The sequence below is a fragment of the Cyprinus carpio genome, chromosome A16, assembly GCF_018340385.1.
Source record: "Cyprinus carpio isolate SPL01 chromosome A16, ASM1834038v1, whole genome shotgun sequence".
Taxonomy (NCBI): domain Eukaryota; kingdom Metazoa; phylum Chordata; class Actinopteri; order Cypriniformes; family Cyprinidae; genus Cyprinus; species Cyprinus carpio.
The window spans coordinates 18,712,559-18,729,126 of NC_056587.1; the positions used below are offsets into that span (position 1 = coordinate 18,712,559).

The 16,568-nt window shown below is 33.8% G+C and overlaps 1 protein-coding gene and 1 long non-coding RNA gene across 2 annotated transcripts; both read right to left on the reverse strand.

The window, feature by feature from the left end:
• Positions 1-1,053: 1,053 nt before the first annotated feature.
• On the reverse strand, positions 1,054-9,554 carry LOC122148035. The gene is made up of 4 exons (XR_006162029.1): positions 8,820-9,554; positions 7,819-7,918; positions 3,953-4,046; positions 1,054-3,841 (listed from the first exon to the last, which is right to left on the reverse strand). It is a non-coding gene; the product is annotated as an uncharacterized LOC122148035 (long non-coding RNA).
• Positions 9,555-11,884: 2,330 nt separating this feature from the next.
• Positions 11,885-15,377, reverse strand: LOC109087782 (sulfotransferase 2B1-like). Its single transcript, XM_019101972.2, has 6 exons — positions 15,098-15,377; positions 14,478-14,686; positions 13,154-13,280; positions 12,775-12,869; positions 12,500-12,680; positions 11,885-12,398 (listed from the first exon to the last, which is right to left on the reverse strand). Exons 1-6 carry the CDS (start codon positions 15,234-15,236, stop codon positions 12,283-12,285), a joined length of 867 nt encoding a protein of 288 aa, XP_018957517.2. The 5' UTR covers positions 15,237-15,377; the 3' UTR covers positions 11,885-12,282.
• Between the last annotated feature and the right edge of the window lie 1,191 nt (positions 15,378-16,568).

The following is a 16,568-nucleotide window of genomic DNA, read 5'->3' on the forward strand; positions in this document are numbered from 1 at the left end:
GAATGATAAATATATTTTTATATAAAATATTTATCATAAAACCATTTATTAAGATGAAATCTTAATAGATTCTTAGATTCAATTCTTCGATAGAAATCTTAGATTAAATCTTAATCTTAAAGGTCAATCCCTGACCCTTGAAATCTTATCAGTTTATACCCTTGAAGATGAAGTCACATGGAAAAAGGACTACTATGTATCAGTAACTAAATGGTTTTTAACTTATACACAGATGTGTTTTCTCTAGGTTTAACACATACAAAACACTTGAAATAGATTTAATTCTATCCTCTAACCTAAAACTGTGTCATATTTTTGCTTGTTTAATGAAAAATTACATAAGTCTATTTGATCCAATGTCGTGATATGGATTAACACCAGTGGAAGTGTGAGATTTTTGTTTTAACCAAAAAAGGACTGTTCAACCAATCAGAAGTTAGTAACAATCCATTACAATGATGAAAGTCTTCATCCTAACACAAGGATGCAATGATTGCAGTCACGTATCGTAGTAATGTAATCAGCAGAAGAGATGGTTTATAAACAAACAAAAGGTTATTTTTGTCTTTAGCAGAAAAATCCACGTCAGTAGTTTGACTCACCTGCTTTGATAAATTAGAGCTCAGCACGTTTGCGTGCAGAAAATGATCACTACTGAATTTTGCCTGATTTTGACTAATTTAATGAATTAATACAAACGCACTTTACTGAAAACAGATCAAACTTACATTAATTTAACATTTAATTTTGCTTACAATAGCCAACAAAACTAAACATTTATTTTAGGGACATATTTTAGAAAATGTAGTAGCCTACAAAACTCTTTTATATGTGATTATTTTCTGTGAAGTCTATACTATAGATGTTAGTCACAATTTTACTTATTGAATTAATAAATATATAATAAAATCTAATCCTAGTCCATTTCTAGTCTATTTGGTCCAAGAGGTAAAATATACACACACACACACACACACACACACACACACACACACACACACACACACACACACACACACACACATATACATACATACATACATTTTGTTTTAAATAAAAGAACATTTATTAAATATTACGTTTTATTTACAAGAACATTTAGAAAATTTATCAGAATCAAACTTATGTTGGCTTGACAAAGCATTGCATACATGAAAGTTGACAGTCAGAGAAATATTATAAAGCTTTGTGATATAAAAGTTCAGACCAGATTTTGTGGTTGTACAAAATAAATGAGATAATTAAAAATTATTAAATCACTGATATTATGTTATATTGATATTTTGATCAATAAAACTAATGCTGACAAAATTTACAGAGGCTTTGGATGGTGTACAACACAAAGGTCATGGAATGATCCAGGCAACACATGATAAAAGTAAGTTTCCCTGAACTGACAGAAGAACAGTTATGGTCGAGGTCAACATGACTGATAAGTGACAAGTTTACTGCCTGTTATTCTCACTCTCTGATAAGTTTTCAAGGCTAGAACAAGTGTCAAATCAGTCAGAACACTCTCTAAATATTGACACGAAATCTCCGCTTTACTGATGTGAATAGAACTATGATTAATTCTATGTCTTCATGTAAAGCTGTAAGGCATAAGCATCTTCAATTACTTCAATTACTATGTGACCTATATAAGAAGTTTTATAATGCTCCACTGTGGAGCACGTCTGCTTTTTGGCAGTGATTGAGCACAATCTAAATGGGTCTATCTGGTGGCATTGGTTTATTTAACTGGAATTAAAGTGAAAACAACATCAGTCACAGCACAGAGCAGTCGAGCATGCAAAAGCTATGATGCAAGACCTTATCTTCAAAGCCAAAGGTAGAGAAAATTGAATTCATTTTAAGACCTTATCTCTCAAAATAAAAACCTCATCCCCCTGAGTGTGAACATCCTGGAAACTGACTGTTTTGAGATCCAAAATAAAGTAGCAAAGTTAGCATCCAAATTGCTTCACAATAGTAATTTTGATGGGAAGATTATCAGTAAATAACATAATTTTAGTCTGTTATTCATACTACAAAATTAAGGAATTTTCCATAGTGATTTTTTTAAAGGTGTTTTACCTGTATTTTGAATTTTTGCACTGCATTTTGTTGTATTTTAGAGTCAACGGAAATGTCCGTAAAATTTATGGATAATGTCCTTGCAGAATATTACCAGTACATTTTCTGTTTGTTTGTTTATTTAAGCTATTATTGTATGGCTTCAGATGATTTGGAATATAGTGCACAAGTCATAAAATGATTGTAATTTCAGCAGTAAAAGACTGTAAAAATTCTACGGTAAAAACTTCCTAATTGGTTAACAATAATTTCCATTAGTAAAAAAAAAAATCTAATTGGACTTTTCTTAATACCTTATACTTAATAAGGTTAAATTGACCATTTTTGAAGTGAAAAAGAACAATTCATCTTGTAGTGGAAAAAAACAGAAGTTGACATTTCCAGAATTTCCTGTGTGATATTTGATGGTTTTCCATTAAAAGAACTATTTTTCTTATCAGTTACTGTATGTACATTAGAGTTTTACGTTACATCTTATGTTGTTAAATTAATGTTTCTGGCATTATTTTAATGAGTTTTTATCTATGATCTATGTAGCTTGAATCATTACCACCTGTGTGTTTTTTCTTTCTTTCTTTTTTGTGATTCTCAGTGTTATAAAGGAACAGGCAAGCCACTTTATTTTAGGGACCAATTCTCACTGCTTGTTGTTTATTAGCATGCATATTACTAGCATATTGGTACTTATATAACACATGCAGTATTAATGCCTTATTCTGCACAACCATATTTTAGATTCCTTAACTTTACAACTACTTTACCTTACTAACTATTAATAAGCAGAGTTTATTGAGACAAAAGTTGTAGTTTATAGTTAGTTAATAGTGAGAATTGAACCTTAAAATAAAGTGTGACCAAAGAACAAAACCGATGTCAGTTATTGAAATGTTTTTGTTTGTTTTTTTTTTTTTTCCTACTGTAAAGGTAAGTTCAAATCATAAAGCCTAAAATGTTGCTACCACAATTTTTCTGGCAACCACAGCTGACATTGTTTTAGCAGAAATTTTTAGACTGTATAACACTACTTTTATGGTGTTTTATTTGCTCTTTTTGGTGCTCAGCAATAAAAAAAAATCCTTCTTTTTGTGTTTCACAAATGAAACAACACTGAAGGGTGAGTAAATGCTGATGATTTTTACTTTTGCCAGAACTTTTCTCTGAATCCCATCTTGGTAGCAACAAAGGCACAGTGTAATCTGGTTTTCCACCAACTGTGAGATCTGCGCCACTCCTGTTCCCTCGGAGAGACCTCCACACCTCTGACCTTATCAGCAATGAGGGCAACTGGCAAGCACGGCTTCCCAGCACCTCGATGCTTGATAGCAGGTCAATCAAAGGCAATGCATGGTCTCATGCGTCGGTCCTCTGGGCCTCTGGGAATGAAGTCCACCCATTAAGGCCCACATATCAGAGTGATAATCGGCCCCACTCATTTTCTTTCATTATGAGGGAGCATGTGCTTTCAAAGCTGGGCAGTGGGAGATGAAAAGAAGGTTGTCATTTTTCTTTTTTCAACACTTCTCTACATTTTAGTGAATTTTAGGCCTTGATTATAATGTATTTTCAATTTGAAAAGGATCCAATGGAAGCTCGGATGATCTGTAGTACATGTCCCAAGCATTTGCCAAATCTCCAGAGTAATGGGACTTCCCTTTTAAGACCCCCAAAACAATGAGCCCACTCCCTCCAGTTTAGGGATGCCACACGACGCCAGCTCCCAGAAGTGTAGGCCAGCAACTGTTCCCGTCTTTGTCCTTCTCTTGGCCTAGTAAACAAACAATAGTTGCACAGACAATGGGGTGTTAGTCTGGAGCCAATAGCGTAGTGCTGACATGTAATAAAAATATGCTAGTAAGAAATGCATGCAAACACGCACGCAGACGTTTTGGTTATTGTCTGAGACAGCTACGCTGGATGTGAACAGATGCTTCAGGAAGATCAGGCAGACGTCAGACTAACTCCTGTGATATCTGCACACACAGCCTAAAATTATATTTGCAAACGTGCTGAATCCCTAAAGACAGTGTATAGATGTCAAAAAAGGAATGATAGTGATTATTTAATTTTATTGGATTGACAAAATAATTAAACAAATTTGTAATTGATCCTCGAGCTGTCAGGCTACATTGAGCAAGCTAGCTGTTCTGTCTGAGTGTAGATCTATTACAACTGGTTGACCCCCCCCCCCCCCCCAGAAACCCCCCCCCCCCCAAAAAAGAATACAAAACAAAACCAAAAAAAAACATAGGTTTCTATTGGAAACTATAGCTCAGAAATGTCATTTCCAATACAAAAAAGGGGGGTATATAAAATAAATGTACATTTCTATTGGAAACTTAAGTTTCTAAGTTTCTAAACTCTAAGTTTCTATTCTATTTGAAATTTGAAAATTTTAGCTTATTTATTTTATTTTACTTTTATTTCTAACTTATCAATATTTTTAGATAGTGGACAACATCAGTCCCTAGTAAAGTTTTAAAAAAAAATAAAAAAAAAAAAAACACCCAGAAAGAACAGCATAAAATATATATTTATCAGATTGATTGTGATTCTAAAACTCCCATAGATTTCTATTGAAAACTGTAGTTCAGAAATATAATTTCCAAAAATGTAAAATGAATGAATGAATTAATGAATTAATTAATTAATGTACATTTATCAGAATTAATAGGTTTCTAGGTTTTTGGAAACCATAGCTCAGATTATTATTATTATTTTTTTTTTCAATTTTTTATTTAATTTTACTTTAATCTTTACACTGTAAAGAAAAAAACAAATCTGGTTGTGATGTTGCCAATAATAGTTCAGTGTCTGTATTATTAATGGCATGTTGGAAGTAATGTGATGCAAATAGGCAACTTGCATAATTTCTGAGCACGTCTCCAGTATTTTTATATTTTGTTTTCACTTTAATTTTAGTAAAATTTTAGTAATTTAGTTGTGTGTTTTTATTTTTATTCTTTATTTTTATTCTTTATTCTTTTTTTTTAATGTCTATAAAAATATAAAAAATAAAAATATAAAAACATGTTTTACATGTGTGACCATGGACCACATATAAATAATTAATAAATAAGCTTTCCATTGATGTATGGTTTGTTAGGATAGGACAATATTTGGCCGAGATGCAACTATTTGAAAATCTGGAATCTGAGAAAAAAAAAAAAAATCAAAATACTGAGAAAATCACCTTTAAAGTTGTCCAAATGAAGTTCTTAGCAATGCATATTATGAATCAAAAATCAAGTTTTGATATATTTATGGTAGGAAATTTACAAAATATTTTCATGGAACATGATCTTTACTTAATATCCTAATGATTTTTGGCATAAAAGAAAAATCTATAATTTTGACCCATCCAGTGTATTTTTGGCTATGGACTGATTTTGTACTCCAGGGTCACATATAGTGTCTTACCATTTTAAAATCATCAGTCATGATGTCCTCATAAAATATCACATAGCATGAAATATATTTTTCCATGCTTCCACTATCAACTGGAGGCACATTTATGCCAGGTTTAATTTACTATATGAGAATTTGGTTAGAAATTGGACAAACATTTACACACAAGTTGACTGACTTTTGGCAACTAAACTGGCAACTGTCACATATTTTTGTTATTATTATTATTATTATTATTATTGGTTTGTTTAGCCTAAAAAGGGGAGTCTTGGTTTAACTTTAACCCTTTGATGCATGCATAAATGTAACAATTTCTCAATAATTTCTCTAAAAAACTCCAAAAATTGATGTAATGACTTTTAGGGGCTTCTGATTAGCCAGTTGTCATAATTAGGTTTACTGGGAGTCTAATTATGTAAGTAAGTAAGTAAATAAATAAATACATTTCCCAACAGTTGAAAATATTACAAGAAAGAAAGAAAAAAAAAAAAAAAAAAAAAAAAAAACCACACATATAAAAATCCCACTGAAAATTTGTGGACTGCAAAAAGTGCATTGATGATTCAGTTGAAACACTTAAAAGCTAATGATCCACTGAAAGTCTGTTAATCAAAGCTGAAATAAAGTTTTTTAGTGATTATGGAAACAGCTTAGAATTAGAGGCCCTAATTTAACACAGGAAATGTGCAGGTTTGTGAAAAACTAAGTTTGAACGCCTTTAGCCTAAGTTTATCTAAACCTTTAGCCTCAGCTGTACAGTAACAAGTCACTGGACGATAAGTAAACATTTACACAACTTTACAAACATGACCTTTAGTGCTTTCCTTAACATAAGAGACTGCTGTCATTGAGTGGACTGGCTATTGATCCTGAGGTCTGTGATGGTCTGTGGTAATCTTTTAACCCTCCAGTAACCAATCTGAATACAATGCATGGTGATGCATCATGGCCCCCTGACTCCCAAAATGTCAGATATAATACAAAGACTATATGCTTTGTCTGCAGAAGGTAATATTTGCACAAAGCAAGAAGCCTAAATCTTAAAGTGCCCCTGAATCAAATTAAGTTCAAAGTCTAGAGTTATTAAACTTTCACCACACTGCTGGCAAATACAAACCCATTTGCTTGTCTTTGCCAGTGGTATATCAGTAAACCTGTGACCTGGTGAAAGTCCTCTGTGCTGCTACCGTGGAAATGCATTAGCCTTTATTTAAAAGAAAAACAAGGCCCAATTAAATACCCACACTGCAATGTTTCTTCAGAGGCCACCCACAATTCCAAGCAGAAAAATCTCAGAATAGAAAAGAAAAATAAACTAAGTTGGCTCAATCAGGAAACTACAGCACTACAACACTTGCTGAACCAGATAACAACACATAAAAACATGCCTGAAATAACCCTTAGTGAGTTTCTCTGTGTTTATTTGGAAAATTCATCTAAATTGGCAACTGGCATGTTGTTATTATTATAAATGAAAATAAAAAGCCTTAAAAAGTTTATTTTGGGGGGAGTCTTGGTTTAACTTTTTTTTTTTTTTTTATTCTTTTATTGTGTTTTTTTCTTCTGTCGCTGTCATTCTGTTGCACTGCGGAGCTTCTGTCACGAAAACAAATTCCTCGTATGTGTAAACATACCTGGCAATAAAGCTCATTCTGATTCTGATTCTGATTCTAACTTTAACCCTTTGATACATGTATAAATGTAATGATTTCCTTTTTTATACACTTTTTATACAACTTTATATGACTTTGGGTCAAATATGGACTAACCCAGCTGATGGGTTAAATTTTTTAATTACATTTTTAACCCAAAAGTTGGGTTAGTCCATATTTGACCTAAAGTTGGGTTGAAACAACCCAGCATTTTTTAGAGTGTAGGACTTACACTACTATTCAAAGGTTTTGGGTTGGTATGCACTTATTTGATCAAAAATATAGTAAAAAATAGCAATATTATGAAATATTATTAGAATATAAAATAACTGTTTTCTGTTTGAATGTATTTTAATATGTAATTTATTCCTGTGATGACATTTCTCCAGTCTTCAGTATCACACGATCTTTCCGAAATCATTCTAATATGCTAATTTGCTGCTCACGAAACATTTATTGTGCTGCTTCATATTTTTGTAGATTCATTTTTTTAAGGATTCTTTGATGAATAGAAAGTTCAAAAGAACAGCTTTTGTTTAAAATAGTAATTTTTTGTTATGTTATAAATGTCAAAACTGTCACTTTTGACACGATTCTGTCACAATTTAATACATTCTGATTCCTGATGTACTAGAAGTATGTAACTCACACTGAATTCAAAGGTCATCAGATTCACCATCCATACCTTGGAGCTTGTAGATACCTCGGGATTTCAAACGCGGCTCGTTCCTCATCTGGATATAAACAACATCCACATTAGCTGCTTGTTCATGCAGACTCAAGCTCTACAACAAGAGGGAAACTGTGAGTGAGCAGTTTTAAGTTTTAAAATAAAGTTTTTAGAAAGAGATTAATTTTTAATCATTTGTAAAAAAAAATTAAGCTTTGAAATAAAATAAAATAAAATAGAAAAATTCAGAAATAGTTGAATTGGGCCAGATAGAGGAACCTTTGAAGAAGCTAAAATACAGGTTATAACATATTTATGGTCACTATATAATTTCCACCCTTTCATTGGTCTCATTTTGATCCCTTCGCTATTATTCTAAAATGTGCAAAATCATAATAAAGAAAGTTTTAGAGATGAGAACAAACAAGACTGACTGGTTATATGTAAATGTTCTGAAGCTAACTGTGATTTTTTTTCTGTGCTTTTCAAGTGCATTTTTAGTCAGCAGATTGGGAATGATGAGAACAGAGTGACCTAATAAAAGGAAATAAATTCCTTTGAATGATTGAATTACATGAACACTGCCAGTGTATGTCAGATGGCCCTCCCTTTCTTTATCTCTGCATCCCTGGAGTGTCGACACTAGTCCAAATACACGCTGACCCTTTGTTCTTGAGAGAGTTGAGAGAGATGCTGTCATCCACACCCATGGACACCCACCATGCCATGCCGAGTCTTCCAGAGACATCAGAGAGGAGACACTTTGATATCCGTCTATTCTAGTGTCCATCCTGTCCTACTGATCTAAGCTAATCTTTTATCTGTCTGTCTGCACAGCGATGCACATGCGCACTGCGACCGCAAGTACGCCAGCTGTCTAGTACAGACAATACGTGAGGATATATGGTTCCTCCGTCCAATCACAAAGCAACAATGTCAGCATGCCTGACATCACATCCGCAACCTATACACATGAAAAAATGTTGTCAACATGCCTGGACGATGCCCATACTCACACGTGTGTCCCGCCCAAAGTGCCCCAATTACAGGAAATCACAGGAAGTTCATTAGCGTTATCGGTAAGGAGAGAGGCATAGAACCCCAGCACAGTCACGTACGGCAGAGGCCCTGGGGTGAAATGCCCTCAGAGGAGAAGACGTACGCTTTACCGGTTTACTATACACTGTTCAGCACGTACACAACAATGCAAGTGCAAACGTGAGAGCTGCCACATATGTCAATGCCAGTTTACTTGCAGCCAATCTGGCAACCAATCACAGTGCAGCAGGCTTCATTTAAATAATCTGGAAGTGAATGACATGGATGTGTTTGTTTACAATGATGTCATTTATGTGAAAAAGAATGTGCCTCAATCTCTGAAGATGACATTGTATAGTTTTATCTTATATTTTATATTTGATCTAGATTTTTAGGCTCTACTGTTAGTGTTATCTGTATGCACCGGGGGTCTGAGAGTAACGCAATTTCGATTCTCTGTATGTATGTACTGTACATGTGGAAGAATTGACAATAAAGCAGACTTGACTTAAAATAAAGCAATCAGCCAGGTTGAGCAATATAGTGATAACTGTGATAAAAACACGGCCTTGAGTGGACAATTGCTTTATATCAAATCAACATCTAAACCTAACCTATCAGTTTAGTTAACCTGTTAGAAATGATTAATGTGATCAACAACCTTATTTCACCCTGGTCATGCATATAGTAATCAAAAGAAATAATTCAAATATTAGAAATTTTGTAATTTAAAAAAAAAGATTAAATAATCACATTAAAATAAAAAAAAGTTTATAAATAAAAAGTTTATATGCATCCATCTCTCTTTCTCTATACAGTATATAAATCTTGTATGTGTGTGTGCGTATTTATTAGTACTTATAAAGCACACATTAATGCCTTATTCTGCATGACCATATTTTTGATCCCTTAATCCTATCCCATACCTAACTTAACAACTACTAACTGTTAATAAGCAGCAGATTAGAAGTTTATTGAGACAAATGTGAGAATTGGTCCCTATACTAAAGTGTAACTGTAACATGTTGTGCTATTTAAAGTGCACAAGAAGAAGTATTATCCAATTATAAATCCACAAGGAAAACACACAGGAGAATTGTAGGAGCACATGCAATGGTAAAGCGAAAATAACCTACAATGACTGAACAGAACAGGGAGTATAAATAAAGCTTTCTTTTGAAATATTATAAATATTTCTAATATTTATAAAGAAAGCTTTACAGATCTTGGAAAGGGTTTAAACAATGTTTCTCATGATTGTTTAATGAATCAAACAATTATTGCACACGCACATGTGGAACAGTCCTAAAGACAAAAACAAAGGCCACAGTTCCAGTAGCTGACATTAAAGAGACCTTTCTACTGACTCTGAAAAACAGCAGAAAATGATGCCCAGGGGTCCGGATCACCTGCGTGAACATGTCATAGCCCTGCTGCAGGACTGCAGATAAGGCCATACCAATAATCTGCAATACCTGTACTGTAAGAGGCCTAAAAGAAACAGGAGGGACAGCTGAGTTACCATTTAGTTGCAAAGCTGGTGGACACACTTCAACCTGACTGCTACTTTTGATACTGACCCCCGCTCTGTTCAGGGAGTCATTATTTCATTTCTCTGTGTTAAATGTCTATGAAACATGTTAAGAAATTCTCTGGAAATAAAAGCAATTGAATGTGAGAGGACTTTTTTTCCTAGTTTAAATAAATGTGTGTGTTTGTGTGCATCACTGCCAAGCCATGTCTTCAAAAAGGAGAAACAGAAAACAACACAAGTGCTGTTGGACAAGCTGATGAACTTGGCCTTTGGGGAAAGAGCATTTGTTTTCCCAGTACATAAAGATGCTCTGAATCAAACACACATATTTCACAGGTCATGAGACTTGAGACCTCTCAGATGTTTCCTTAAGTATTTCAACAAACTCGTTTGTGTTTATTGTTTTTCATTTAAAGGAATAGCTCACCCAAAGATGAAAATTATGTAATTAATTACTCACCCTCATGTCGTCCCAAACCCGTTAAGACCCTTGTTCATCTACGGAACACAAAATAAGTTTTTGATGAAATACGAGAGCTTTCTGACCCCATAGACAGCAATGCAATGGAAACGTTCAAGGCCCAGAAAGGGAGTAAGGACATTGTTAAAATTATCCATGTGACATGGTTCAACCATAATGTTATAAAGCTATGAAAATACGTTTTTTTGTTGTTGTTTTGTGGAAAAAAAAAAAAGAAAGACTTTATTCAACAATTTCTTCTCTTCTCTGTCAGTCTTTGAGGGTGAGTAATTAATGACAGAATTTTCATTTTTGGGTGAACTATTCCTTTAAGAGTATTGTGTTATACAGTAAACTGAATGTAGTTAGTAGTTTTATATTATTTGTTCCATGCAGAGATTTATGACTTTTGGTAACAAACTTCAGTATCCTGTTCAACTCTTTGAGACACTGTTGAGATCTCTTCTAAAACTCTATAGAGGACACACAATTGTGACTGATCTCGTTTGCAATTTTTCTTTCCTACAGGGAAAATGTAGCAATTGAAAGAATTGGTCACCCAAAAATATACATTTGCCGAAACTTTACTCACTTTAGAATCACATCACTTGCTCACCAATGGATCCTCTGCAGTGAATGGGTGCCGTCAGAATGAGAGACCAAACAGCTGATAGAAACATCAACTTCAAACTGTTGCTTCTGGTTAAAATATGAGTAATCTTTCCACAATTTTGCTTTCTCCAGTAGTTTTTTGTTTGGACTCTAAATTTCAAATTTGATCAAGAAACAAACTTAATTGAGTAAATCTCCAGCATTTTGTCATTTTTGGTTGAACAACAGCATTATTTTAACGAAAGTCAAGAAACCTCACACACAAATAAACAGGATGATTGTACTGTTTTATGCATAAAACTTCATATTAACAGCTCATATTCATGATTTTTTGTTATATATTTATATGAAGGTATACTGAAACATTTCTTATGCTTAGTGCAAAACCATGAGTAAAAGAGATGCTGGGTTCCCCTGATTAGATAAATGAAAAATGATAAGATAAATTACGTTTATTTCAATGTGGAATAAACATGATATTTTCAAATCATATTTCACTGTACAAAGCAGTCCTTTTCAAAAACACACACCTCATCATTTTGTGATCACAAAAGAATTAATTAAATATTACAGTGTCTGAGCTTGCAACTTCCCACAGTGCCACAAAACTGATGTTGGATGTTGCATCCTCTGTTTTGTTGCAAAACCCTGAAACTGATCTAACTGTCTTGCACTTTAATGTCTTATCATCTTGAGAAATTCCAACATAGCTCAGAACAGCAGAGGACGTCGCTGCAATAAACTTGAATCAACACAAAGTGAATTAAACAATCACATGTTCCATCTATGACTGTTTATTTTGATGTGCACCAAGATGTCATGACAAGAGAATCACTCATTCCTCATCCCACGGGAATCTGATGTTACATCCTTTCATGTCCTCTTGAATTATAGCCGTGAACTTGGCATCAAGCTCAGGGCTGAAGTGATTCTTCCAGTCTCCAGCGATACCTTTAAATAAGCAGAGCGTTTCATTCAAGAACAAATATCATAATGTCCAAGTTTTCAATTCAATTAGCAGCTCTCAGCTGATGCTTAAAAAACCTGGGTACCTTTTCTGAGGAAGGGTGACTTCTTGCTGTCCATAATATCTTCTGGCACCAGAGAGTAGTTTGACATTTTGTTTGTTTTCATATTTTTGAAAGTGCCATGACTGACCACACGATCCAGAGCCTCTGCGCTCAGCTCCCGACCAAGGAATTTTAAAATCCGACCCAGGACCTCACGAAGATCCTACAATTGCAAGAACCTTTATTTTATTACATTGGAAAGTTGCCGCTATATGTTTCTTTCTGATATCTGAATGAGAAGCATCGTTTCACTTTACCTGAAGCATTTCTTCATAGGTGATATATAGAATTCTGTCACCGAGCTCAGGGTTTCGCCAACTTTTCACATGGTCAGTCCACTTTCCGAACATAACTGTGCAAGCAATTGCAAACTGATCATTTCAATATTTAGATTTACACTCTCCATCTACACATATCATGTTTGATGTGTTTATTTTTAAGTACAGAAATGAATTTGCTTTGATAGTGCTTTTAAAGCAGTTAAAAGGGTGTTTTGGGGGATGATGTAAAGTGGACCTTAATACGGCAGCAACATCAATCTAAAAAACAAACACCATTGTTTAAAAGGTAGTTATTTAGCATTTTTACTTGTCACTTGAATACTGAATACTTAAAAAATGTATTCAAATGTCTCACCTTTTCCTGACAGGAATTTGTCAGAGAATTCTTCAAATGTTCCAGGGTCTTCAAGGAACTTTGCCATTTTATGAAAGTGGTACAATGAGACTAAAACATCTTTAGGATTCCGAGCGACATAGATTACCTGGAGATGAAAAACAAGATAATACAATTAGATACTTTGTTTTGATTTATCGAAAAAGAGACTAGTCTGGTCATGCATTTTGATATGAGAATACACTTTAAGAAAATGCAAGGATACTACAATATTTACAAGTAATGAAGTACTTTATTGAGAATTCTACAATACAATTAATGCAGGCATGTCATTTTGCACCATAACACACACACACACACACACACACACACACACACACACACACACACACACACACACACACACACACACACACACACACACACGTTTACTTACAGTAGCTGTCTAAATGGGGACATTACATAGACTCCTATTGTTTTTATATACAGATAGTTATACACTTTTTAACCTAAACCCACCCCTACCCCTCACAGGAAACTTTCTGCATTTTTACAATTTAAAAAAAAAATTGTTTGCTTTATTTTTATACCAGTTTTACAAATGAGGACATCCCCAAATGGAGTTTTTTGGCATTTTGTCAGGTTTTGCTCACTTTTGTCCTCATAAACCATATATACCAGTACACACACACACACACACACACACACACACACACACACACACACACACACACACACACACACACACACACACACACACACACACACACACACACAGAGAGTATACATTATACATGGGATAGTAGTTTTAACTGTTTTGTTATTTGCTATGATTAGTTTATGATTGTTTAGCTTTACAGGCTGTGACTAGTGATAAATTTATGAATGGTGACAATCACCAGTATTTAAAATTTTATAGTGACAACAAAACCTACTGCAGAATAAACCACCAATTAGTAAAATAAACAAACGACCACATAATTCATTCATGCCGCAGTGCATGCTGGGAAGTTAAGTGGCAACATCACATTGCATTAAAATGCAAATATTAAGCTGTCATTTATTTGCAATAGACTGTAGAAGTACGCCTGTAAATATTACTGTAAAAATATGGCATCTTGTAGCCACAAATAAACTGTAAATGAATACCTTTTTTCAACACTGATGAACCAGTCATTTCATTTGGGCAGTTTAACTGGCCTAACTTTTTTTTTTTGACAGCAGATGTCAACACAGGTTAGTGAATGCAGAAAAACGTATTGTTTCTTTCCCTTTAGTATGTCAAAAGTAAAACATTAGCTATACAGACTATGTATTTGTATGACAGTTCTGCTGTTTTCTGTACCTTGGCCTTTGACTTGAAAAAGGAGGAAGGCATCAAATTATACTGCATGTGGGAGACAATGGCTCGCGGTGAAGGGAGTTTATCGAGGACCACTGAAGCTCGTGTTTCCTCCAGCCATGGAGCCCTGTCCCAGTTAGGAATGGTTTCCACGGACGTCAGGTCTCCTCCATTCAGGAGCGGAGGAAGAATTTCTTGCATCCATGTAGTACCTAAAAACACACATTAAAAAAAAAAAAAAAAAAAAAAAAAAAAAATTGCATTTGAATTACAATGCATATAATAATGAACACTTCATTATGCATAATGCATTAGCCTGTGCAGTTCAATATTAAAATGAATGTAGATATTCTATAAAACAAAACAGAGTGATTTGCAGTCTGAAGAAGCTCAATATGCTGACGCTTAGATTCCATTCATAACAGAGTAACAGCAAAATAATAGTTTGCATCGTTTAACTGCTCCACAATATGCATAAGAAAAGAAAACGTTTAATTTTTTGCAAAGATTAAGGCTAGGCTATATGGGGTTAAATGTAATGCAATAAGTCTTTGCTTTCTGTGTTGCTTAATGCATGAGAGGAAAAATAAATTGTATGCATTGAAAACAAATAATGATCTTACCGGATTTTGGAAAGGTAACAGCAAAGACATCGTCATCTTTGACTTGGAAATTTTGGAAGTATTTGAGACTTTCCTCTGAATGAGCTACCTTAGGCAGCGGAAGACCATGGTAAACCAGATACAAATCGCTGTCCGCCATTCTCTGTTGACCGGACTTTGAAAAACAAGGAAGTTTTGCTCACCGCGCTCTGTGTGAATTGACTTGTGTTTGGAAGAGAGGAGAGAGCATGCATTAAGCCAACAGGATGCCATATATCTGCTGCTGACATTCACAGGAGTGTTTGGGTGAAAGGTTACTTGGCTCTTACAAAGGGATATATTGTGTGGCCAAAAAAAAAAAAAAAAAAAAAAACTTAAAGGAAAAGGATAGTTGCAAAGTCTTGCATAATGTATTTTTTTAAAGAAAGAATGAAACAAATACTTTATGATTACGATATCCATAATATCCAGTGTACACACACACAAAAAACACACCATGAGAAATGTTTATAACCAAACCTCATTGAACAAATCAAGATAATCAAAGATGAAAAGAATGTTCAAAAGGGTTTGAAGAAAAAAAAAAAAAACTTAAAAATCATTTAAAATAAAGTTCAAAAGAAAGAATGAAACAGACTGTAAAAAAAGAAAGAGAAAAAAAATATGTAACAAATCTCCAAAGAACAAACCAAAGATCAAAAGAATGTTTAAGAGTTTTAAGGAAAGAACAAAAACCTGAAATTTAAAAATAAAAAATTATATAAAAAAAAAAATAAAAAAAAAAATAAAAAAAAAAAACAAACAATCAAAAAACACCAATCATCTTGGCTTTTTATTCGGTTATTTTCAGAAATTATGTGCTTATGGAGAGGGAAAACAATGCTCTTTGATTTTAAGTCTGTAGGGCTGGTTTGTAATTACACATTCATTATAGCTCCAGGTAAACTTGATAGCTTGATAGATAGTTGATAAGAAGGGTGAAAATAAGTCCAGTTATCGGAGTAACCTTTCTATATGATGGCAAAATGAAGATAATGCACGCTTAGAACTTATCAACTTGTTGATAATTGCTGGTATCCATTACGGTCTTTTTAAAGCTTAGTTTAATGAACCAGCAGGCAACATTTCTGGAGGTTAAAATATAAAACCTTTTAGCCATTTTTTTTAAAAAATCTGAAAACAGCCAAATGTATAGGATATTTATCTTTATTTAACTATAGAATTGAGTGGGTAATTAAGGTAAACAAGTTTTTTTCCTCAAGATAAATATCGCCAACAGCATACATTCCTGACACACTTTATACTGGTCATGAAGACAGTTTTAACTGCTTTATGAACATCACAAGCAGATTTTTTTTTTTTTTTTTTTTTTTTTTTTAGCAAAGTCCAAACAGCTGATAAAACACCACAATAATGAGTTCCTAATAGTTCCTTGGTAAGGAAGCAAAACAAAATGTATATATACACAAACATACACACACATACAGTATCT